The sequence below is a fragment of the Zonotrichia leucophrys genome, chromosome 2 (genome assembly GCF_028769735.1).
Source record: "Zonotrichia leucophrys gambelii isolate GWCS_2022_RI chromosome 2, RI_Zleu_2.0, whole genome shotgun sequence".
In the NCBI taxonomy this organism is placed as follows: domain Eukaryota; kingdom Metazoa; phylum Chordata; class Aves; order Passeriformes; family Passerellidae; genus Zonotrichia; species Zonotrichia leucophrys.
In genome coordinates this window covers 100,165,407-100,190,193 of record NC_088171.1, presented here as the reverse complement: position 1 = coordinate 100,190,193, position 24,787 = coordinate 100,165,407, and the positions used below count along the sequence as shown (strand labels likewise).

General features: G+C 40.0%; 1 protein-coding gene across 6 annotated transcripts in view; it reads left to right on the top strand.

Annotated features, from left to right (window-relative positions):
• LDLRAD4 (low density lipoprotein receptor class A domain containing 4) overlaps window positions 1–24,787 on the top strand; it is a 298,763-nt gene that overhangs the window by 95,461 nt on the left and 178,515 nt on the right. For all 6 annotated transcript variants that reach the window (XM_064705794.1, XM_064705799.1, XM_064705793.1 and 3 more), the window contains one exon: window positions 20,216–20,673. In XM_064705794.1, coding sequence (XP_064561864.1) covers window positions 20,634–20,673 — 40 coding nt within the window. In that variant the 5' untranslated portion in view covers window positions 20,216–20,633. The remainder of the gene's footprint in view (window positions 1–20,215; window positions 20,674–24,787) is intronic.

Genomic DNA, 24,787 nt, shown 5'->3' with positions numbered 1-24,787 from the left:
TATGAGAAAATAAAGCTTAGGAGTTTGTTGTAATCCTTGGCTGAAAACTAAAGTAAATATACAAAGTGCTACCCTAAGTCTTAGTGTATTTAAGTATCTGTGGTTGGAAAATGCATAAAGTGTAAGATCTTCTGATTTCTTCAAGCTGTCCTCATTGTATAAGACATAATGCTCTTGGGTTTACCTATAAAATTATGAAATGAATGTGGGTCCCCTAGGTAAAATTCTGCTCAGAGTGAAGTTATTAGTTAAATTCCCATTGAACGAGGTGAGGGCAGAATTTCACTGACACATGGGACACTTAAAATCCAGTGCAAGGTTAAAAAATAAACCAAACCCCTAATTCATATTTGAAAAGTATATAATATGTCTGTCTCATAAACTTTACATCCTTATTTAAAAAAAAGTATTTACTCTTCTTCAAACTAAGTCACATCTCTCTCCAGACAATAATACTAAGTTAAATCTGACTGAGTTTTATAGAAATGAATCCTCACTGTGTTCAATTATTGATTGTTTTTATTGATGATGCACTAATAAGCACCTTTCCAGTTTGATGACCTTTTTATGTCCATTTGGGTTTCCTTTAAAAGGAATCAGTCTCTTGGCACAAAGTATTAGAAGTGTTAATCCTAAATAGAGAAGCTCCTCATATTATCCCTATTCAAGTAACCACATTTTGTGAAACAAAGGCCTTTCTTGTGTTTTGTCTTTAAGTGACTAGGCAACATAGTTTAGTTATAGTTCATGCTGTATGATGACTCATAAAACCAAAGTGGAGGTGCTGCCTTCATTGTTTTCTTGTTTTGATGAAAGCAGAGCTTTCAGCTCTCATACTTTGTATGGAGGGTTATTGAGGGGCAGAACCCAACTCATCATGAAGTCTGCAGCACTGAAAGAAATCCCTGACGGCTTGTTCCTAGGCTCTGCACTTAAAACTGGGACAAAACACAAGCCCTGCTGACTGCCAGGAAGTAGTCTGCTTGTGGGACCTTCACAGTCACCACTACCTCAGGGAGATGTGCTTTGAGCCTGAAAATCATCAATCCTTATCCCTCTTAGGGAGGACAGAGCAGTGGGGAGTGCTGTGTCCAGCTGGGATGGAGTTACTAGCATAGCTGGAAGACATGCTGGGGAAAGGGGAAAGGAGAAACTGTCCCAAAAGTGATCCCAGTGGTATCTGGACCAAATCTGCAGAGACCTGTGTGAGTCCATGAAGAGCAGTGAAGGGCACAAGCCCACTCCATGGATGGTGGGGGTGGAAGGAGTCCCTGACTGCCTGTCCCCTCTGCTGAGTGCGCAGCTGTGGCAAGGGCAGGGTGAGAAAGTCCTCATGGATTTTCCCTCTGTGTTTTTACTGAAAGGCTTAAAACCATTTCTCATCCCATACAGAGAAACTAGAGAGGCTGAAGTTTCCTGAGGAAAATGCAGCAGCTTGATCAGCATAGGAGGCTAGAAAGCAATGCTCATGATGATAATTTCTGTTGTTCATTGCTGCTTGGGGAAATACCTCTTACTGGGGATTCTCCTGTAGTTTTTGGCAAAAGGCATTTGTCTTGGCTGTTACAAACCATTTTGACTTGGTTCTTTCTCTCCATTTTTGCCTTACCTTCATGACTGCTACTCACTTCTTTCATAATTTATCTAAGGCAACTTTCCACAAACCCTGAGAGATCATACCCTTCAAAGGTGAATTGTGTTTCTTAACTCTCCTACTCTGCCTGGAGAGCTGTCAGGAGGTGGTTTTACATTTGGAGCAAAGATGGCTTGTTTCACCTCAGCAAGTATTTTTAGTTGCCTCTAGGCAATTTCAGATGGTCTCTATTTTGTCTTTAGTAACATACTCACTAGTATGTTTTATTTTAGGTTGTGATTTGTAGTTTTTCTATAATTTGGAGATAGCCAGAGGCTGTGCCTTCTAAAGGAAAAATATTTTCATCCTCCTTAACATGAAAAAACTTGCTCCATTAACTGCATTTGACTTAATGTCATGAGCTTAAACACTAACCTGGAAGCTGTTAATCAGACCTCTGGTTTAAAACAAGGGCACGATTAACAAGTCAAATTTAGGTGGTAGCATTAAGCAGTTAGCAACTGAGTTCAGTAGTCTTCTATTGAATGTTTGGTTATGACTTTCCTGGTTGATAAATTAATCTGTTTGAGATTCTTTAGTTTTTATCCCTCATATTTGCCAAGAATTGCTTGGCTATGAACTCTAAAAGCCTGACCAATCAGTTTGTTAAAAATATGCTTTATAAAATAGGGATTTTTTTTTCTGTGTTTATTTTTGGCCCTAAAGAGGGCTAGCAAGGTGATTTCTGCATTTTAGCATCCTCTTATTTTCTGTTTCTGGCAGACCACAGGAGATTTAAGAAATACTTTTGCTCCAGCCCATGTCCTACCCAGATTCCCTTCTCCTTTTCTGGCTGGAGTGGACACTATGAGGCAGAGTCACTGTGAGTGACTGGCTTTGGTCGGTTTTTCACCTGTTTTAGGTGAAATTCTTTCTGCTGTAGCAGAGCTCTCTTATGACTAAACTCATGAGAAGACAGCTCAAGGAGAGAGAAAAATATTTGCCCTTTCTTTTGACAAGCTGCGGAGGATCCTGTTTCCCCCACTTTTTCTAAGTAGAACAAATTCACATGTTGAAGTTTTAAAATTTGTTGTATTTGGTTAGTGGACTCTGCATTAATTTTGTTGTCATGCCGACACCATGGAATCATGACAGCATCTAGTCTGCCTTCACCCTGCAAGCAGGCAGAAGCTGTCAAGCCTGCATTATCTCCTACTCTTGTTCTGGGAGAGTGGAAGATGCAGTGCCTGCAAGTGGTTGGTAACCACGGTGCTCTTGGTGGTAGCTCCTGAAAGTGCTCTGACAGTACTCTGGAGATTGTTTTATATTCACATCCTTTGGGAGCAAGGAGCTACCCTCTTACCACATTTAATTAGTTTTAAAAACTCTTTTGCATAGCCTTGTAATAGATTACATTAGTGTTACAATACGTTAGTGTTGTTCCTTGTATGTTTTTTTCTTCTTGGAAACATCTTTGGGGAAGCCTCCTCTTCGGAGATTTGAACATCTCCTTGAATGTCCCAGTTTGACAGGAACAGGCTTTTAAACTCAGAAATTTAGAATCTTTCACATACATATTTTACACATACAAGGAAATGCATCAGATTTAATTGTAAACAGATCATGCACTCTTGGTGCGTGTTTGGATGGATTGTGTGTGTTTCTATAAGAGTAATGTCTTGGTAACTACCTTGCTTACTACCCAAGGATTTACACTCATACTCTTGGCATTCCTTTTCCTGTATTATTAGTGAAAGTTTTTGCTATTAGGGGAAATACTTCTTGTAGAAGTTTTCCAGGGAAGCTTTGCTAATCTTCAGGGTTCCAAAGTGAGAAGGAAATGTGTGTGAATTATACACATGCACATACTGTAAAACAACTGTGTGTAATGTAACTACTGCTATTTATTAAATATTTGCTGTTGTATGATTGTTTTCAGCTGCACATTAATTCACATGTCTTTAACTTTTGGGCTGAATTTTTCCATGCTGGCTGCCTGCATTCCAGTGTGTTTTATTTTAGTCAGAATGGCTCCATGGTTTACAATAATGGGATTAATATAAAGCATGTTTTGCATTTATAAAAAGGAAATACTCTGGCAGACTTTTTTTTTAGATGCTTATGGTCCTTGCTTATTTAGGAATTGAACAGAAACTTGGTTTTTGCTTTTTAACTTTCCAGTGCTACCGATAAGTACTAGTAAAGCATTTCTTGTCTCACCTAAGTGTACCCACATCTAACTGAGGCAATAAAGAACTCTGTTAAAAGCCCCTGAGGGGGTACATGGTTCTTCTGTCAAAGCAGGGTTTGAACAGATTTGTTAACTAAGACTGAGGCAGTGTTCTGAGGACAACGAAGAAAAGCAGTATCAGACATTCATATTTCATTTCTGAAAACATTTTTGTCCTGGACTCTGAGAAAAACACAAATTATGTTAAAGTAAGTGCTGTGCTGGGGAGTACTGGGAAGACACAGTGAATATGAAAAGGTCTGAGCTTCTGGACTGCTGGGCTCCAGGAACAGCAGGACTTGGATTGTTTTGAGTTCTGCTGCAACATCTGTCGGTTTGATTAGCTTAGTGCATATTCCCAAATGGACTGGGAACGACACAATCATTTTTAGGAACATGATTTGAACATCTTAATAATGTTCTCTGTACTGTGCCTTCAAGGTTTTGATCAGAAAGAGAAATGTTTCATGATGCTTTCATCAACATGAGACTGATGTGATCCTCTGTTTGAGAGTATCAGAGCTCATGGAGAAATTTTGCAATCCTTATATAGTAGCAAAAGCCCACCTTTTTAGTTTTTGTTTGTATTTCTTGATCGTAAAGAGATTGAGATTTCTTAATTTTTTTAAAATCCATTACCTACACTCTCTTGAGTACACAAGGATCTGGGTAGAAATGGAGGAAAAACTTATTTGCATTTACGTGTGTCTAAAAGGATTCAGTGAGATTTCATAGTTAAAAATGAGTTAATATTCTGGCAATATTAATTAAACATCACCATACTTAAGCACTCATTTATTTGCTTAGGGAGTTGGGTTTTAGAACTAATTGAGTAAATAAATTCTGTTCAAAGAAGTTCTGTGAAGAAATGGGAGTTTAAATAATGCTTTTTACTGTGTAAGAAAAATTAAAAATGTTATATGCCTTTGATGGTCCAGCAAGCCTGCATGTGCTTTCTGTCCCTTCTCCTACCCCTTTTGGGAGAAATCCAACATGGTTAATATGTTGGGATGCAGCATTGAGGGGAGAAAAAAAAAACTACAAAAGAGTGTGGATAGCCAGTATTTGTTAACAAAGTGAAGCATGATTTGAAAAACACTTTATGTGGTTGATTTGTTTGAAATAGTTTGTTTGCAGATTTAGGCCAAGATCCTGTCGGGATCTCTGGCTTGTCAGAGTGACCCGAGAAAAGTTAGAAAGTCTCTTTTCCCAGCCCAGTGCTTGATGAAGGAGTCAGGGCACTTAATTTCTTGGTCTCAGGGTTGTTTATTGTATCTTATCTATAAAATTCTTTCTCCTGTCCTGCTGAGGTCCACCACTCAGCATGACAGTCTGAGGCACTCTGCCTGCCCTGGGGCAGTGTTATGTCTTTATAGTAGAAACTAGGTATACAATGTTTACAATTACTTTCCAATACCTATCACCTATGTTAGACAGTGAGCTTGTACTCTAAACCAATCTGTAAGTGCCAACATCACAACAGAAGATGGAGGCCAAGAAGAAGGAGAAAAGCTGAACACGCCCAGATCCCTCCATCTTGCCTCCTGAACCCCCATTCCAAAAAGCCCAAAATCTACTTTTCCACCCTGTGATAACTTCACTATTATTCTGCTTAAACTGTTGTGGCTTGATGATCTTCATATAAGGTTGGTAACTTGCTCCACAGGTCATAATCAAAACCACAGGCATTTTGGCCTCTGTGCCAGGGTCCCTGAGACCCCTGGCAGGGGTCTTGGCTGCTCAGGACAGCCAGAGGGATGTTCTGGGTTCCCACAAGATCTGTCTGTTGGGGATCCTACAGGAATACACCAACTCAGACATCAGGAAAATTCTGCCAAAAGCACTGCAGTGGTGCTTCTGATGTGTGGTAGTCATCACCTGAGGGCTTCACTAAGTGCCCTGTGCTGAGCTACAGCTTGTGCTCCACATCCAGGTGGAGGTTTCCATCTTTGGGAGGGCTCCAGAAACACAAGGTCCCCACTGATGATGCTCCCATGGATCCTTCCCAGTAGGAGCTGGGTGGAGTTGGATGGGCCAGCTCTGGGCCGCCCCTGTGTTTCCCACCTGGGCACTGAGGCAGGAAGGGCTCCTGAGGGCAGTTGAGCTGCACCAGCCTCAGGAAAGGCAACATGGAGCTCACTCCAGAAAAAGGGGTTGTGTAGCCCTCAGGGGCTGAGCCAAGCCATTCCAGTTGTGGAGTTTTATACTCTTACTGCTGTGTTGGGGCATCCACCTGCATAGGGAGTTTGTCAGAGAAGCAGGGAAGGCCCTGAGGGATTATTGTGGGGCTGGTGAAAGCTGCTGGTGTCGGTCTGGCCTCTGCTGCCTGTGTGTTCCTCCATGTCTGTCTTCAAACCCCTCAAATGGCTGACTCCAGGTTCAGCTTTACTTATGGGATAAAGATGGATGTAAGCTCTGAAGTGTTTAAGTAGCCTAAGTGCTGTATGAAACACTGGAATTTGTTTAAAAACTGAAACATTCCCTTGTTTGCCAGCTGCCACTTCTGGTATTTTCTGGTAGCCCCTGATTTTAGTGAGGGAAATAGCAGTGCAGTCAGGGTCTGGTGCCTCATGACTTCAGAGAAGATCCTTTCATCCGTTTTAGCAATAATAGGCTCTTAAAGCAGTATGGAAAATGAACTAGCAGCAGTTCTGTGAAAGAGACCTTGGGAACCACCACTGCCTTTATCATTCACTGAGAAAGTCAAGTCTTGGGCTGAGAAAAATTTTTTAAAATAAAACCCCCAAACTTGAGTGTAATGAGCTGACATAGGCTGTATAGTAATAATGATAAACTTTATAAAGCAAGTGTCTCTTATTAATGTGCTGCAAAGCACTCTAGAGATTCTCAATGCTCAAATTAAGCTATAAAAGATAATAGAAGAACTTATAAAGTTTCTGTGCAGTGAATGATTTCATGACAATGGCTTTGTTTGTTTTAATGATGTGAGCAAAGGGCATTTGCCCAGCATCTTCAGCATTCCCAAGGGGAACAGGTGCAGCAGTTACATTTTATGGTTTCTCTGTCATTATAGAGGTGCTTTTCTGTGCAGCTGTATTATAATGTACTGCATAGATTGCATGTGAGATTTGAAGTTAAAAAATTCAGTAAGGAAACAGAAGTTTACTTCTGCTATGATTCAGCTGGTTGCAGAAATAAATACATTTACTTACATTTGCATAATGCATTTGAAAAATAATTTAGGGCTGTGACTTTTTAGTGACATCCGTAATCGTAGTGTAGTTCTCTGTGGACTGCATGACTATTATAAGCAGTGATGTTTTATTGATGAGCTCACCTAAGGAGTCAAGAACCAGTTGGAAATGGAGACAGATTTACCCTCCTTCATCTCAGATGATCTTTTTGTTTTTCCAAAACCAAGTATAAGCCAAGGGTTTTTGACAGTACTATGGCTACAGTCACCTTGGACTGTTCCCACCCAGCCTTATCATCCATGGGCATGCTTTCCTAAGGAGCAGGTGTAACAGTGAAGTAGGGAGTTTTTCATCCACCTAACTGGAATAACAGAGAGAAGTCTGGATTTTAAAGTTAGATTTGAGGTATCGCTAGTAGATTTCAATTTGAATGCCGTGTGTTTAGTTCCTGATATTTTTGTAGGTGTCCTTTACCTCTATTCCATTCACTTTCACGATAAAATTGCTTTATTAAGTGCAGCAAAAGCACCTGGAGGAGGATTGACTCATATTCTTGTGAGGTGATTTTCTCTTTTAGTGTAAATTAGTCTTCTCTTTAAGCAGTAAGACGTCTGCAGTGGTGGCATGAAGTGCTCTAGAAGAGCATTTACTGCCGGCATCCAGGTTTGCATCCAGGGCTTTGTACAAAGACATTTCCACACAAGTGTGTACACAAATACACCAACAGTTTTCAGAGACATTTTGCATCGCGCTTAAAATGACAAGAGGTTGTTGCAAGTTGCTGACATATAAAAAGGCTGCGAGAAAATGCCTCTGAATTGGGAGAATGTATTTTCATTCATTAAGAGGGAGAAGATAACATTTTTCTTGAAGTCACTACTTGTCAGACTGTTCGTTTGCAGTGGTTTTTTTCTTTTTTAATTTAGCAGATTTGTCTGGGTTTTTGAAGGAAGGATTAAAATAAAAGGAGGAAACTAGATCCCTTTCTCACTTGTAGGGGTGGAGGTTTATCCCAGCTGTGACTGCTGCTAAGTTCCCTCTAAAATGCTCATGAGAAGTGTTGCCCAACTTCTCTCATTTGTTTCAATTAAAATTTGGCATTGTCACTTCAGACTTTTGGTGTAGTGCAGTTTGGTGGTTCATATTATGTAGCTGAGTATGGAAGGTAAAGTATATGTGTGCAAAAAAGGTATTGAGCTGGAAACCAAAATTGAACTACATTCAGTTTTTGCCAATTATGCTTTTAAGTTTGTGCTATTTTAATAGTTTCCTGAAGTGATTGTGTTACTAAAAAAGTACCCCTCTGAACTGAAGTTTTTGATGTTTGCTTCTGGCTACAATGTAAATTTGGCTTGGTTATTTGTTAAAAATCTACTCAGCTCTCTCTGCAATGCATATTTGATTTTTTTCTCCTCGTGAGTTCTGTATGATTTTCATAAAAAAGCCCAGAGCCTTTTCTAAACTCTAAAATAAATGTGGAACTTCAGTCATGTCATGAAGTCTCAACAGATAAAAAATAGGGTTTACATCCACATTATTTTTATGTATAAGATGATGCAAACAGTAGCAAAACCTTTGACTTCTAAAATTGTGAAGATGTATGTGACTAAAAATGGCCCATTACCAATCCATAATGTGCACTGAATTAACATACCGGGGTTGGTTGGTTTGGTTTTAGTTCTGTCATCATGGCAGGGAACAGATATTACACATCATTTTGGTTGCTTTTTCTTGCATCTTGTTTAAGAACAAAGAACACCAACAAACACCACACAAGGAGTTTTAAGCTAGAAGAGATAAGAAGAGGTAGAAAAATGTCTAGATAAATCAGGATCAGTCTTGCTAGCTTATGCATGTACTGGGTAGCAACCGACTCCTTCCAAAAAATGGGACTGAGAAAAGTAATCCTTCAGTTTGCCATAGGAAGAGATGCACGATGCAGCTCCTCTGGGGTTGTCCCATCAGTGACAGCAGCCCTTAATGTTTTTTCTGCTGTCCCAGAAGACAGGAGGGCAGGCAGTGGTCCCAGGGCATGGGGTGTGTCCCGTTCAGCCGGAGGTGGGGTGATGCAGTCAAGCCTACGTACGCGTCACTGCTGCAGGGAAGATTCCAGTTTACCTGTGGGTTCTGGGCTGACCATCCTCTTTCAGAAAGGTTTTTTGACACCTTCACGTTCCCTTAGCTCAGGGGTGCAAAGAAATACTGCAAAGCCTTCCAGAAAGCGAGTGCCATTTGCAGGATCTGCGTGCAGCCCCACGGATTTTGCATTTAAAAAGAATGTGAGGCACAGATATTTAGTTTGATGGTAATTAACTTTGAACAGTGTACTGAAGTATCTGGCACATTTAGAAGTGTTTTAAAATCAAGGTTTCAATTTGTTTCTGAGAAATTTTGTAGTTAACCCAGTTTCTGCTCTTGATGCATGAGTGACTGGGTACCATATGATGAACTGTGTTATATAAGATGCTCAAATTGTTGATCCAAAATTCTAGCTATTTAACTCTTCTGGGATCTTAGTGTTTCTTGTTTTATTTTTGTCCTGTTTTCTCTTTTCAGTATTTGAAGTGTTGATACGAAGCCCTTTTCTGCCAGCGCTGTTAGCAGAAAGAACTTATGTATACCCATCTGCCTGTTCCTTGGGCATGGCAATGGGTTGCACTACCAGGAGCTTTTAACTGTGTGGTAGATTATTACAGGAGGGATTTTCCTGCTTTCCCCTCTATTTCCTCTAAATAGGTTTGTTTCTTACAGCAGGATATAGTGCAGTAAGAATAATCAGCATCATTGATTCCAGCTGCTTCCTCAACAGAAAAACTGCATTTTATTTGGATGAGCTTTGCTGTCTCCTAAATATTTTGAGAGGAAAACAAGCTTCTCCCTTTCTGTGAATCTCTCCCACCCAGATGTTCAGTTCTTTATTGTATTTTATTAATAAGTCCAATGCTTTCTTAGCTGTAGGGCTGCAATGCAGCAAGCAGATGCTCCTGTTAGAACAAATTTCATAATATTGGAAGCTTAATTATCAAAGGCACAAAGTCAGACTCATTAAATTTTCCACTTGTTTTAAAGGGGGGCTGGTGGGGTTGAAAGGCAAAAAGTTTTTGGTTTTTTTTTTGTGGTAAGACTGGTGGTAGCTTAACAGCTGGGAAATACAAAGCTGCGGCTCCATGACTTAACAAGGAAGATAATGATTGTTCATCTGCAGAGATCATTATTTTCTTCTAATATGAGATTGCAGTGTTTCTGTTTGGGGCTGTGAAGCTTTAATTACAGTTTGCAGTTATTTATAAATTACAACTGTGCAGGCCCTTCCTATGGGAATCTGTCTTTATTGCAGAGGGTTGTGGTGGTGGGGGAGAGGACTGACAGGTAGGCTTGAAATACTGCACATGTAATCTCATGGACATTTGAAAGTAAAAGTTGTGGATTTGTACTTTTAAAAGGCTGCTGTGAAACACAAAGCTAAGGGATGGTATGTGTGGAGAGTAATGAGAACAGCTGAATGGGATGTTTGCTTGAAAAAAACAAAATCAGCCCAATTTTCCTTCATAACAATACCAATTGTTGAGTTGTTTGGTCGACCTCCCCTCGCTGTTACTAAGGGAGGTGCTGTCAGCATTGTGTCAGTAACACATTTCTACACTTGCATGCAGTCACAGGCCTCAGTTGCACCCAGACACTGTACGTGAGCATAGCAAGAATGATTTTAAAATACAGCAAGGGCATGTTAAAATAAATCTATTATTAAAAAAACATTGGCAGAAAATAGATAAGGCACTAGATTACACAAACACAGTGTTCTTAATGAGTTGTTTGGTTTTGCCAGTTAGGATTAGGAATGCTTCATGAATTGAAGCTGAAGTGAGTGAGTTGAGATTCTCTTTTATTTGTGCTAAGCGAGAACTTCTCAGGAATATCACAGATTTAACTGTTAACAGCATTGCCTCCCATGCCTTTATGCAGTTTTTATGTAAAAAGCTGTCCTTCAAGCACAGGAAGAAAATAACCTCTTTTCCTTTTGTATCTTGAGTAATGGGGAATTGGAGAGAATGAACTGTGGTTTTCTGGGACATGAGATTTAGCTGATCACCATAGGATACTGCTTTCCTGATGTGCTTTTCATGTGATTTTTTGTGAGTTTTTGGAGTAGTTTTCCAGTATATTTTTTGAAGAAGGCCAGACTTGAGGCAGATTATGTGTGTTGGTATTACCTGGAAATAAAGCATCATTGACTCTACCTTAGTTAAAACTCTTTCTTTGGCATGATTTTACAGTGCTAATTGAGTTGGTTTGGATTTTGGCAGAATGATATATTCTCTTGAGAACAAAAATTAATCAAAGCTCTGCTTTAGCATTTTCTGTCTGTTTTACCAGTAACACTTCTGTTCCCTAAGCTTTTTATAGCTCCTTAATCCACAGGTAGAAGTTATATGTACTTCAGTGACTTGATATGAAGCCCAGAGAGATCAGATAACATGCCCAGAAATATGAAGTCCAATGTACTAAGTCCAAGAAAAATACAAGAAATGCTAACCCATTATTTTGTTCCTTTTCTCATTTATGTGTTAAACACTGGAGTAAAATTGTGTTGTTAGTTGTAGCTAAGACTTGCTGAGACAATTACTTATGCCCCATTGACTGTAGGGCTCAAAAGCACACACCTTTAAAATGCTGAAAGAACACTTTCCTCAGTGTTATCTGGATTATTGAGCAATAAGGCAAAGTTCATTTTCCTTAGTCTGGCATGGACAACACCACTGTGGACACAGGAGAAAGTTTTCCTCGGATATGGCTTCTGATACATATTAATCTTGTTGTTACCTAGTGTCATTGAGAGGATGACATTCAAGTGGATGCTCTGGAAAGCAGAGCAGCAGGAGACCACGTTGAAGAAGTGGTTTGGATCCATTTGAATTTTTCCATTAAGTTCAGAACTCAGCCATAATGTAATGATGGAGATGCAATTTAAACATACCAGTTTGGTTAGATACTGGTCAAAATGGAGACCCGGTCTTAATGGAGGCAAACAGGAATTTAAAACTCCTATTACATCATGTAGATGGTTGTAGTTTAGTGTGAAAGAGCTGGTAGAGTGTGCATCAGCATAACTCATGGATTTTCAGTCATCTAAAATCTGGTGCCATTCTATAGGAGAAGTTTTAGGTATTTGTTATAACAAGGGCCCCTTTGGATACAGTCACACATCTTTTTAAGATTTCTATGGTACTGGAAGTGAAGTGGATCTGTGCAGTCAGAAATAGTTGCATGCCTTCTTGAGGCTGGGAGAGGCATACACATGAGCCTGTGTCTCCTGTGCTGCTCCAAATAGTGCTGGGAACACCCTGTAGCTGATGTGCTCAGTGCTGTCAAAATTTTCTTCAAATTGGGTTTTTCTTGTCTGGATAATGTTCCATTTGCATTTCTTCACGCAGCATGCAGATGATGTTGGCTCCTGAGTCACTGTCAATAAACCAAATGAAGTTTTGTGGTATGGCTTGATTCACAAGAAGCTAGAACTAGTTTTGTGTGGTAATGTGTATAAAATACTAGTGGACTTTTCTCTTCCCTTGCCCTCCTGAACAGCTGCTGATCACAGCAGATGGGTGTTAATTGCACTGACTGATTCAGCATTCCAGAAAGTTAGGCCATTCTTATCAGTGTTTCTTCAAATAATATGGTGTCAGTTTATGCTAATTCAATTGTATAACTCATGTTTGACTCCTTAGTAGAAGAGAATTTGCTTTGATCTTGGCCCAGGTGCACAGGATGCTGTTTCCCTCTTCAGGCTGGCAGAGCACACTCACTCCCCAGAACTGTGCATAGCAAGCCCCAGTGCTGTGTAGGTAGTAGCTTTGTATTCCAAGACTGTGGTTTCATTCTCCAGAAGCTTCCTCACCCCTGAATGTCTCTTCAGCATCAGTTCTTTTTTCCTTACAGTTAGAACTGTTCTCTTCTGCATTTTGCATTTGTCAAAATGAGCATAGTGTTGTGCTTTTTCAGTTGTACCCTGTGTTTTGATAGAAATTGGAATAATTTTGGGTAACTCTTATTAACCAACCCTTGAATTTTTAGATTCCCATATATTTTTACTTCCATGGTCTCCTGTACTGTGGGAGGACTCTTGTCATTCCGTGTCCCTAAGATGCTTGAGATTTCCACATGAGAGATACTGTCTTCAACACTTTCCAGAACAATGAGCAGATATTTCTGCTTTCAGAAACAAAGTGCAGCTTGGTTGGATCCACATAACTCTTGACTTTTTTGAGCGTAGTAGGTGTGTGTGTCTGTGTCTTCCTTGTGTGTAATAGGCATTTTGGCTGCTCTGATCAATGCAGTGGGAGAAGCTGCTATCATCTGTGCACCTTTTTTTGGTGGATGTGATGCCCTTGCCCAGAAAATGCTGTCAGTGGAGAGGGGAAGCCTGACATTGGATCCTCTGGGGATGATGGGCATGTATGACATAATTGTAATTTGCTCCAGAAAAGAAGCACTGCCCATTTGCTTTTATTATGCAACAGAAATGCACAGAGATGGCAAATAACCATGTGCTCCTGTTACACGTAAAAGCCTAAATAAAGACCTTGAGGAACTTGTGTTGGCTGATAAAAAACCAGGAACTTGGCAAATGGAGAGCTTGTAAACAACATACAGTGAGTGTGTCTGTGTGGTGGGTTCTCAGGATGAGGTGAAAGGGAGCCAGAAGAAAGATTTTGTTGAAGCAGCCATGGGTTTCTGTGGGAGTGGAGAAGGAGACAAATGTGCCTCATCGTATGCTCAGCTCCGCATTGACGATGGTCTGACAGCAGAGCACACTGTGTTGTGTTCTCCTAAGGTCTCCCCTCCTTGCTCACACATCCATTGTGGCATGAGAGGGTTAAATGAGTCACTTCCCTGTCCTACTGCTCCTTGTCAGGATGATCAGGTTCTGCAGCTGTGACTAACAACCACAGTTTTTCCAGTGGTGTGCAGCATTGCTAAATGCCTTTTGGATTGTAGCTGGATGTTGGATACTCAAAGTCTTGAGATATGCAGGATTCCCATGGATTCTGTCTACTGCTCATTTCCCAAACAAGTCGCAGAAACACCAGTCAAAAATTCGTCATTTTTTTCTCAATCTGGTTAATTACTGTTCAGTGTAATTTTTGCTTTTACCAGCCTTCTGCAAATTCAAATAGTGACCCTTTCTGGGAAAATACTGAGACTGGATTCTGCTCTTACTACCTTTTTGTTATTTTGGCAAATAAAATTCAGAGGTCAGGTTCACAGGGCAGCATGATTAATAACTTCTTGTGACAGATTCTGTTAATTATAGTTTTATTAAGCTGCAAAAATAAACAATGCAATCTTATTACTTGCACTGCATAACACAACTTGTGCAATTTCTCCCAATACTTATCTCATCCAAATCCAGTCATTTGCCATGGAGATCTTAGTGAAGATTTCCACTGACTGCATTCTGTCAGCACAGATATGATAAAATGTATGGCTTCTTAGTTTGTTTGCAGAGATAGAAAATAGAGGTTTCAATTATTTCACTTAACAAGATGAATGGAAGGGATTGTGGCATGTTTGTTTGTGTTATTAGTTATTTGTAGGATTTCTTCCTATGTGAAAGGGCTTCCCAAGGAAGTGGTCACAGCACCAAGGCTGCCTGAGTTCAAGAACTGCTTGGACAGTGCTCTCGGACACATGGTGTGACTCTTGGGGATGGTGCCGTGCAGGGCCTGGAGCTGGACTCGATAATTTTTCTTCCAACTTGGCATATTCTGTAATTCTGGGAAATAATACTTTCTGCATGGTTACCAGAGGCTATTTACTTCAGCATGAAGTTACCAGACAGACAAATTTTTTGCCATTGCTTCAGTTTGTTTCTTCATTCCAGAAAGAAATAAACAGGAGGAAGAGGAGGAGAAGTGTCTGTACTGAAACAGTTATCCTTTTCCTTTTTAGCTGGATCTTGTCTGCAATGTTTTTTAGTGTGTGATGGTGTTTGGAGTATATTTTGCTTTATAGAACATTTTCTTAACAGGCTAGGAAAAACACTGCTTGGGTTTGGCCATAAGCCCTCTTCTCAAGACCTGTTTCCTGCTTCAGCTAATAAAAAAAGGCCACCTTGCTTTGCTTGTGCTCCATTTCCCCTAATTTAGGGAGTGCTGTAACTAAAAAGAAGTAAGAAAAAGCTTGGACACGATTCCTTGACAAGCTTAAGAGTATCTGATAATATCTATAGGAATATAAATGTGTATAACATAGCTTAACATATGAACTCATTTTTTATGTCGCTGAAATGCACCAAAAAAGTGAAATACAGCAGCTGTTTAAAAAGTCCCAACTGACCTATGCAAATATTGAAGATTGAAAGTAAAAGCAAATTATATATGTGCATGCGTGTGTGAGAGAGAAAGATGTGCTTGGATAAACATATTTCAAACATCTGGTTTTCTGCTTGATTTGTGTATGGTCTCCTGTGAAAGTTGTGTTGAGTTTTTTAAGTGGTCTTTGAGTTATAGAGCACAGTATTTCCCAAGAAGCAGGATTTACTTAGCACTGGTGCAGTGCTATCTTGGATGGAAGACAAATTATAGATAGCAGTAAATAAAATAAAATAAATGAGGACTGCACAGTAAAATGCAGGCCTTACCACTGAAAAAGATCAGGTATAATTGGTTGCTATTAATTTATCTAGTTTTGAATCTCTGTGAGAAGCAAAAACAAACCCTGGAAAACTTGGTAAATCCAAAAGGAGCTGGAGAGGTGAGCTATATGTGTGCACAAGAGCTTCATTTGAAATGGCTTTAGCAAACTTGAAAAGATATTTTGAAACAAAACAGTTAAATTAAAATAGAAAATGTTGAAAGTGTTTTTCTACCCAGAAACTTCGTAGAGAAATATCAAAGTCTATGCTGCCTTAACCTATGGGAAGTATAGGCATTACTTCAGCAAAGTGTTGAAGCATGTTGATAGTTCAATGCTTGTGTGGGTTTCAGCCTGAAGACTTTTGTCCTTGGAGATGTGCTTCCATCTCCCGTTGAGATGGGATGCTGCCAGCCCAGCCCGCTGTGCTCCTGTCCTCCGTTCATCCATGGAGTGGGGCTGCCCCTGCTGCGCCCTCCTTCTGCAGGGAGAGCAGGGCAGGGAAGCTCCAGCTCTCTCCCCTTTTACACTCCTTCACCTGAGAGCAAGAAATCCAAGCATGAGTCCTCCCTGGATTAATTTAATTTAAAGCACAGCTCACAAGTTGTCCAGTAACTTTCTTAAAAATGTGAATGCGTGGGCTCCCTGTGCAGATATTCCTGTTAGGAAATGTGTTGTGCACCTTAGTGCAATGCTGTCCTTTAGCATCATTAAGGATGCCAAGGGCTATCACAGGAAACGTTTCCTATGGATGTAGCTCTTCTGGCAACACACTTGAGTTCTTCAAGCCTGTGTGGGAACCAAAGCATGAGCCAGAGAAGCAGACTTTATATAGTGAAAGGAAATGGAAAAATCCCCTCTCCAAACAAAAAAAAACCCCAATTTGGAGCATTTACATTTCAGCCAGTGCTTTTGAGTTTTTCAAGATGTTACGGAAATATCAGTCTTGGAAAAAGCAATATTTCACTTCTTCTTTCAGCACAAGTTCCTCCAGTCTTGTCCTGGCTGATGGTTGCATAATACTTCATAAAATGTAGATATTAATACAGAATTTCATTATAGTCTTTGCTTTTCTCCCTCAGATTCTTTTTTTACTTTTTTAGCCTTTTGCATCTTTGAAAGTTTAGAAAAGGGAAATAACATGTTTACTAGCTAAATATACCATGAGAATGTGTAAGACACAAAAGATGTTAAATAGTCAAAATACTTTCTGTTTGCAATTCATGTGAGGTTTAGATGGTTGTGTCTTTCTCAGGACCAAATCTGAGAAAAGCAGAGAGGATGAAAATAAGTGGGTTTGATTTTTCTTCTAGATATTCCATTGTGTAAGTGCATAGTAGCCAAAAGTCCTTATAGCACAGCTATGTATTTATACACCACAATGGTTTGCTCTGGTTTGCTTCTGAGACTCATAAAACACTGCAGAGTAGATGAATGAAAGCAGAAGTGGAAGCAGAGTTCTTTTTGCTATTGGAAGGAAGGCAACAGATGGAGCAAAGAGAACATCTCTGTTCTTTCTAGTCCACATTTTCTCTTGCTAGCCATCAGTTCCCACTGGGGTCTTTGCAGGTTGCAAAAAAGTTACATCAAAGATCACACCTTATTACAGTTCTATCAGTATGGTTTATTCTCTCATTTTTAGATTGGTATTTTCACTTTTTGGGGCCTTAAGCAGGTTGGTTCAGCATTTCTGCACCACTCTGGTAGAAAAGGATAAGCACATGGCTTCACTGTAGTTGGCTGAGCCACGCTGAAATGTGTCAGCAGAGGTCCTGACCCTTTCCATGCGTGCAAACATACCAGTGTGTTGGGAAACAAACATAAAACTCCTCCCTTTAAACATAAGCTCAGCTTTAGTGGAAAATTTCTGGATAATGTGAAGTACAATAGAAAGGTTGTAGCTCTGCATGCTGTTCTAATTGGAATTTTCAGTTTTCCTTATTTGCTGTGGTATAATTTTTGCTGCTTTGTCATCTTCATTTGGATGCATTAATAATCTGAGAAACCTGAAATTGTGCAAATGTGACTGATTAAAGTTTGCCTAATGAAAAGGATCACCAAATAGGCTACATAGCTGGAAGGGACAAGCATTTTATAAGTACTGAACTTGGTTTTGAATGGTGACAAGGCCCAGCAAGGGCTGAGCACTGCACAGGCTTTCCCCAACATCCTGCTCCACTTCCTTCCATCCTGCAGCCACCTCTGAGTTTATCTGGCACTGGAGAAGAGCACTTTTGCGGTGATAGGAAATGCTCACTTAGGGCAATCAAGAGATACTAGCGTACCTTGAGTCCTTAAGGAAGGACTTAAACCTGATGCAGTGCACTATCCTTTGCATATTAAGGTCGGAATAAACTCTTGAAATGTTTCAGTATCTTGTAATGTTGATCAAATTACATCTTTCCTTGTGAATAAGCAGTTGTTACTGAAAGTGCCTGTGTTGTAGCATTTCTTCAGCACTACTGGGTTCTTAACTAGTTTAGCAGAACTGTTGAAGATGTTGAGAATAATTATTCTTTTCATAAAATATTAATTTTCAGTAAAGTGAAAATACTTTATTCTTTGAAGAATTAGAAGTTTATTATATCTAATATATAGAAATCAAAAAGGAGAATTTCCCTGGATGCTAAATGTGTTACTGCACATCTCTTGAGCATCTCTGAGATGTGAAATGAAAATGTTGAAAATACAAGCATCAAAATTTTGGATTTATAAACCAAAATCAAAAGTTAGAAGACTGTAAATGTAAATATGGATCTCCTCTTAGAAATACAGAGGAAACTTAGGCCACTAGAGAGAAAGCTTGGTAAATGAGTACAGCATCCACCTATAGTCATTATAGAATAATTAGCACAATGTTAAGACCCAAAAGAACTATATGCTGCTGTGTATGTATATTATATTTCCTCAGTTATATATATTTCAGAATAAAAGAGCTTCATATGAAATTGTTATTAGTTGCATTGAGCACTTCAAAGGGTTGAAAGAGTATCTCAAGGACCTATATAATATTCAGGAATAATGGCTTTTTAAACACTATTCTAAAATTTTTTACACAGTGTTTTCTGATAAAAGATATTACACATAATTTTTTTTTTCTTTCTCCCTTAATTTCCACTTTCTTCTCTATTAGTTTGAGATCTTTGGGTAAGAAATGGGGAAAACATTTAAAATCTGTTCTGTAACCTTGTTTGATTTGAATGCAGATTACTGTATTTGAATACAAGTAACTAATCAGTCATTCCTGTGCTGTGTGTTGAGACAAAAACCATGTGTTCTTCAGTACTAGTGGCGTTACAAAATTGGGGGCAAAAGCAATACCTTTGAGATTCATCTTTGCTAGCACCTACCTTCCATTCAATGTGTTGCAAGGAAAATGACATTCATCAGGTGTCAGGCTCACTTGGTTTCAGTGGCACACTTGAGGAGAGATCCTTTCTGTCCCTCACCCAAGGTGGGTCCCTGATGAAGCCCTCGAGGCCTGGCTGGCAGTACCCCAAGGAGCATGAGAGTCTTCTCTGCAGTTTTGGACTCTCTGGGATATCCCTGAGCTGGCTCTTGCAATGCTCTGCAAAGCAGCGGCTGCTGGGACTGCCATACTCTGACAGGGGCTGCTCCAGCAGGTAGACCTTGGGTCCAGTCCTGTAGTGCAAGCTCTGGCTGGGCTCATCATCTAAAATCCATTAATAGGTCATAAGATCATCACAGATATATTTTCAACCCGCCTTTGCCACTGAGCTGGGAGTAGTGAGCCAAGCATCATTGCACGAGGAGCAGGATGATTTGGGACTGATAGGTTCTCATCCAAGTCCCCTTTTCTTTCTTCCTTGTTTTCTAAAATAATCTTCTTCAACATGTGCCTGTCTGCTGTTCATTAAAGTAATTTTATCCTAGTTTTTAAAAGCTGGGTCTGGAACAAGCTGTAGTTTCCAGTGAGCTGTAAGTGTCCATGCTTTATAGAAGTAGCAGTATCAAGTAAAATGTAACCACCTTTCTGCCTGAGTAGCCTGTGGGTGTTTTTAACCAACCTCATTGAATGTCTGAAGGCATCTGAATTGTATCATCTGTGTTACAATTGAGATTTTAAAAAGATAATCTACAGCAAGACCTACAAAGTTTGGTAGTCGACAGGAAGAAATGCAGAGGTTTTTAACCGCAGAAGACTGTAAGAATGGCATATATAGTGTTGGCACACAGATCTCTTTTTTCCTGCTCCAGAAAAGGAGGGAAGCAGCTATATGAAATGCTAATGGTTTCACTGTGGTTTTGAATAGACTAGACCTGAGAGCCTTGAGTATTTTTCCTTTTCTCTTTTAACTGCAATTTTGTTATTGTATTGCTGCCCCCATCTCTGCTAAATATGGCTTTTGAAATGTAAATCATATCATGTTCTCAGAGATGCATATGACACCCTCAGCACTGTTCCTCTTTGCACTTCAAAGAGCTGTGTGGTCACACTTTGCATCTCAGCAAAATCGCAAGATTTGCCTTCTGAAGATCTCCTTTAATGTGTACAATCAATCCCTGATAATGTATTTTGGGTTTTTGTTCCCTGGAGTCTGTTAATTTTAGTGTTGCTACAGGTCATCAGGAAACATAATCTCTTCTTTTTTAATTTCTCAGTGAGCGTGCCTGAGGGGAGAGGAACACAAGAGAGGAGAGACAATTGAACATCACCATTGGCCGAGACCTGGAAAAATGGTGCTGGATGAACACAGGATTAGAACTTAATTGTAAAAGGGAAGGGAAGTCTTGACAGGAGATTTGCTTCATTTTCACATTCATCATGGCACAAATCCTTTGGCTGGCTGGTTGATGGGACTGTCCAACACTCCTCCTTAGTTTCAGTGCAGATCCTTTCTGCTTACACATCAAAAGACCTGGGAACAGGTGGGAACTGGATGGTGCCAGATACAGGAATGGAAAGAGAAATGGACTCTGACGAGCTAAGATGGAAGTGACTTGACAGCAACAAGCTCAGCAGTTGTCTCCAGTAAGGACAGGTTGAGACGGGAATCTCAAGCTTCTCTGGAAGAGCAGTATGCAGGAAGCTGGTTTTCAGGCCACAAATGCTTTCACAGGTAAGAATTTCTGTTCTATTTGCTGGGTGCCCCGTGGCAGGAAGGAAGGAATGATGAATCTGACTCCATGTTCTCAGAAAGCAAATTTATTATTTTATGATACTACATTGTATTAAAGAATATTAAACTATACTAAAGAATACAGAAAGGATACTTACAGAAGGCTAAAAAGATAATAATGAAAACTTGTGACTCTTTCCAGAGTCTCGACACAGCTTGACTCTGATTGGCCGGTGAGTCAAAACACACCAGAAACCCAATGAAACAACCATCTGTGCTAAACAATCTCCAAAGAAATTCCAAAGCAGCAAAACACAGGAGAAGCAAATCAGATAATTATTGTTTTCCTTTTTCTCGGAGACTTCTCAGCTTCCCAGGAGAAAAATCCTGGGCAAAGCGATTTTTCCAGAAAATAGGAATGTGACATTGTTGTAGTTCCACTCATATTCTCAGGATGATTTACTGGAGTTTGGAAAATGAATAGGTCCTGACTGTCATTAGCATCTTGTAGTACTTTCAACTTAAATAGTATTTAAAAACAATTTACTTGAAGATCAGTTCAACACTTGTACTAACAGTGAGGAACACAGTTATCCATGTTTCTGCTTTCAGAAATGGATGGCCATGAGCCTTGGGGAAGGTTTATCTCAGCTTTCCTCGTTAAAGTACTCATTAACAGCTTAACCATGAGTGGTCTCTTGGGTCAGTATAAAATGTGGTCTGTAAAGTTGCTCTTGTGCTCAACACAGGAGTTTGGTGAGGCTGCAGGATGGACATGGGTCATATCAGGAGGCTTCTCAGCAACATGTCAGTGTTGAGCCTGATCTTGTCTGCTGGAGCACATTTCTGGACAGACTTTGCCAGGCACCCTCTCTGTACTCCCCCTCCTCACCACTGGCCTGCTGCAGTGCTTGAACGGGCTAAACTGGATGGTCTGAATGGGAATTGTTTCACCTCAGTCTGGTGTATTTCTCTGTAGATTAATTAAAAATACTGCAATGAGAAAGAGGATGCCACGCTGGTGTGACTTTCTGAGGAAAGCTCCCTCTAGTGTAAAGTCTGCTGGAGTTCATTTAGTGCTTTCCCTGTATGGGATAGTTTCTGATTTGAGACGTGGGAGGAGGAAAAGAGGATGAGCAGATCCTACTGCTTTGTTTCCATGTCTGCCAGCCAGCTGAGATGCAGCAAAAAATGCATAGAAAATCAACTGGATATTGCTCTTGTTTTGGTAGGTCTAGATAAGGGATTAGTTCCACAGTGTAAATAAACTAGTGATGTGCGAGACATTTATTTTTCTAATATAAAATATTTGCCTTTAGGAGGAGTTTTGGCTGCAATGGGTGTGATTCTGTGCCCAGCTGTCTGCACCAGCACAGCAGTTTGGAGTGGTGGTGCAGCTCTGAGCTGTCTGTGTTGCCTTGCTTTGATTTCCAGCCTGGTTTCTGTGTGTGCCAGTGAGACGTGTCCTGAAGGAGAGGAAACAGGAACTCTCCTCCACATGTGCTCCAGTGCTGATGGGAGAGGTGAAGTCTGGGACAACCCCAGGGCTCTCCTTCCTCTGTCTAGCCAGCAGCACACTCCTAAAGCTCCCCACTGCTGTTCTTGTCCTTGCTGCTTACTGCCAATCCTCAGCTCTTTCTTAGGAGTTTTTGTCACTCTTTTGCTTTCCACCAAAATTCCCAACTGTGAGGATATCTGCTCTCTTCCTTAACCTGGCTCTCTCCTTTGCTGGAAACCCTATTGCTTCTAACACCCTTGCATTACTATATTATTTTCTGTCCAGTTTTACACTTTTCTGCCACTGTGTCTGCTGCCCCTGAGCTCCCAGAAGTTGGCACTGTCACCAGGGTGCTTGGGGAAGGGTGTGTTGGAAAGCTGAGGTTTCATGATTGCTGCTGGATGGAAAACACCTGGCAAGCAGAGCTGCATAAAATTCAGAGGTGAAATGGAGTCCTCGGAAGCCCAGGACAACAGTCAGACAGTGGTACAACCCAGCAGATTCAGATTCAGACCTATTCTGGAGACTTAATGGCATGAAGATTGCTTGGTCTCCTGTAGGAATTTCTTATATTCCTTTGGAATTGCCCTTAGGTAAAGATGTTAATAAACATATTCAAATCTTGGCAGCTGTACTAAAGAATTATTAAACATTAAGGTGCACCAAACGTTCAGGAGACTTGTTAAAGAAACAGGTTGAATTTTATTTCCTTTGTATGAGGAGAAAACTTCCAGCTTGTATCAAATTGATATCTATATTTTTGGAGATCCTTCTTGTTCCTTATTAGATTTAAATGATGTACTCAACAATAATAAACACTGGGTAGGTATGTATTTCTCAGAGAAATCCACTGGAGTGTGTTATGCTAATTTAAGAGTTGCAATAAGGATGTAATGGCAGTACATATGGTTGCTCCTCTGATCCTTGCTGTAGTGCTCCTTTTGTTTTGTTGGAGTGCCAGTTTAGCTGTAGGAGAGAACAATATCTGCTAGCAGCAGAGGGGGCATGGCCTCATGAGAAGGGAGCTAATTTGTACAAAAAAGCTTTGATATCTGAAGCCTGGGTGGTGTCAACACTGAATTGAGACATGCTAAGTGATTGCAGCTATTGCAACAACCAGAGGAATAATTTCAATTTACAGCTGACCAGTGTGCTGGCAAAAGAAGCCTGGGAGGACAATGCCTCTGTGCAGCCATGGTTAGAGTATTTCCTAAACCTCTTTTCCACTTTGCTGTTTGCTGTTACCTGGAAAGGTTTGCAGTTATGGCTAGGAGAAATTTTTATCCTGTCTGTATGCTCAGTTTACTGGCACTGATGCCAAAGATTCTCTTTCTTGCAGATGGCTCTTGTCCCAAGACATGGGCTCACCCAGTCATTTTATCATATATTACCAAACAATAGCAGAGGTTTAGAGTATTTCCACTTTATGTGCTAAATACTGAATTCAGTAGATCATGTGAGTATAATAGGTTCAGCATTACAGAATGTAGAAATAGCAGTGGAAGGGAAGTGCTCCTGGGCTTGGTTAGGAAAGAGATGGCTGAGCCTATGGTGGTAAAATGCAATTTGAGTGGTAGCAATCAGGAAAGAGTGAGCCTGTCCTTCTTCAGAAGGTGAGAAGAGAGAATTTGAGAATAAAAACAATAGTATGCAAGAAAGTATATTGCATTGAGCTCATAGAACTGATAGGTAATGTTTCCTGGGATACAAGCCTGAGAAATTCTGGCAATTTTAAAAGGAAATAACTTTTTCTTTCCCAGTCAAAATAAAGAGTAAAAAAAAGCCTAGATGAAAGGCATTTGAGTAGAAAAAGGGCAAGAAGAGACAAAATTATATGATCTGATAATCTGACTCATACCTAAGGTGGAAACTCAATATGTTACTGGAGATGACGATAAAAGAAGATGAGAAAAATGCAAGGGTGAAATCAGGTAGGCCAGTTCACAGAACAAGGTACAACTAATAAAGGGTATGATAGCAAAGAGACATACCACATTCTCAGTAGTAATAAGAGGAACACTGATTTTCTGGGCTACTAGTTGACAGGGAATTACAAAATGTAAGTTACAAAACTCATAATCTGATGGTGCAGAGAGGATTGAGTAGTTCCTGTAAGTGTTTGTATTGGTCTTTGCCTAAAAGGATGGTCTGGAATCACGTGGCAGGAAAAGAACTGCGACCTTGAGAAAGGTAAGAATTCCACCTAGAGCAGGAAAAGAACAGATTATAAACTAATGAGATAGGATAATGGGTGTTTTAGAACAAGATGGAGTTTATTAAATTATCTCTTCAACATTGGATGAAATAGCTGAAGCAATCTCTGAACAATTAGTGGCAACACTGGAGAACATTTGGAGGACAGATTAGGTTCAAAAAATCTATGAAAGAGCAAACGCTGCGCCTATGTATAAACTCTTCTGGGTCCTTCCATGTCCCCACTGGAGTAGCTAGCTTATCTTATATTCTTGGGGAAAAAAGTTTGAGTCAAAGAGTCAACTGTATTTTTTAATAATTAGCCTGTAGATAATAATATGATAAATGAATTTGCATGGATTTTTTTTCCCAGAAGGTACCTTGTCAGTGGAGCCTAATTTTCCTGTAAGCAGAGAAATAATA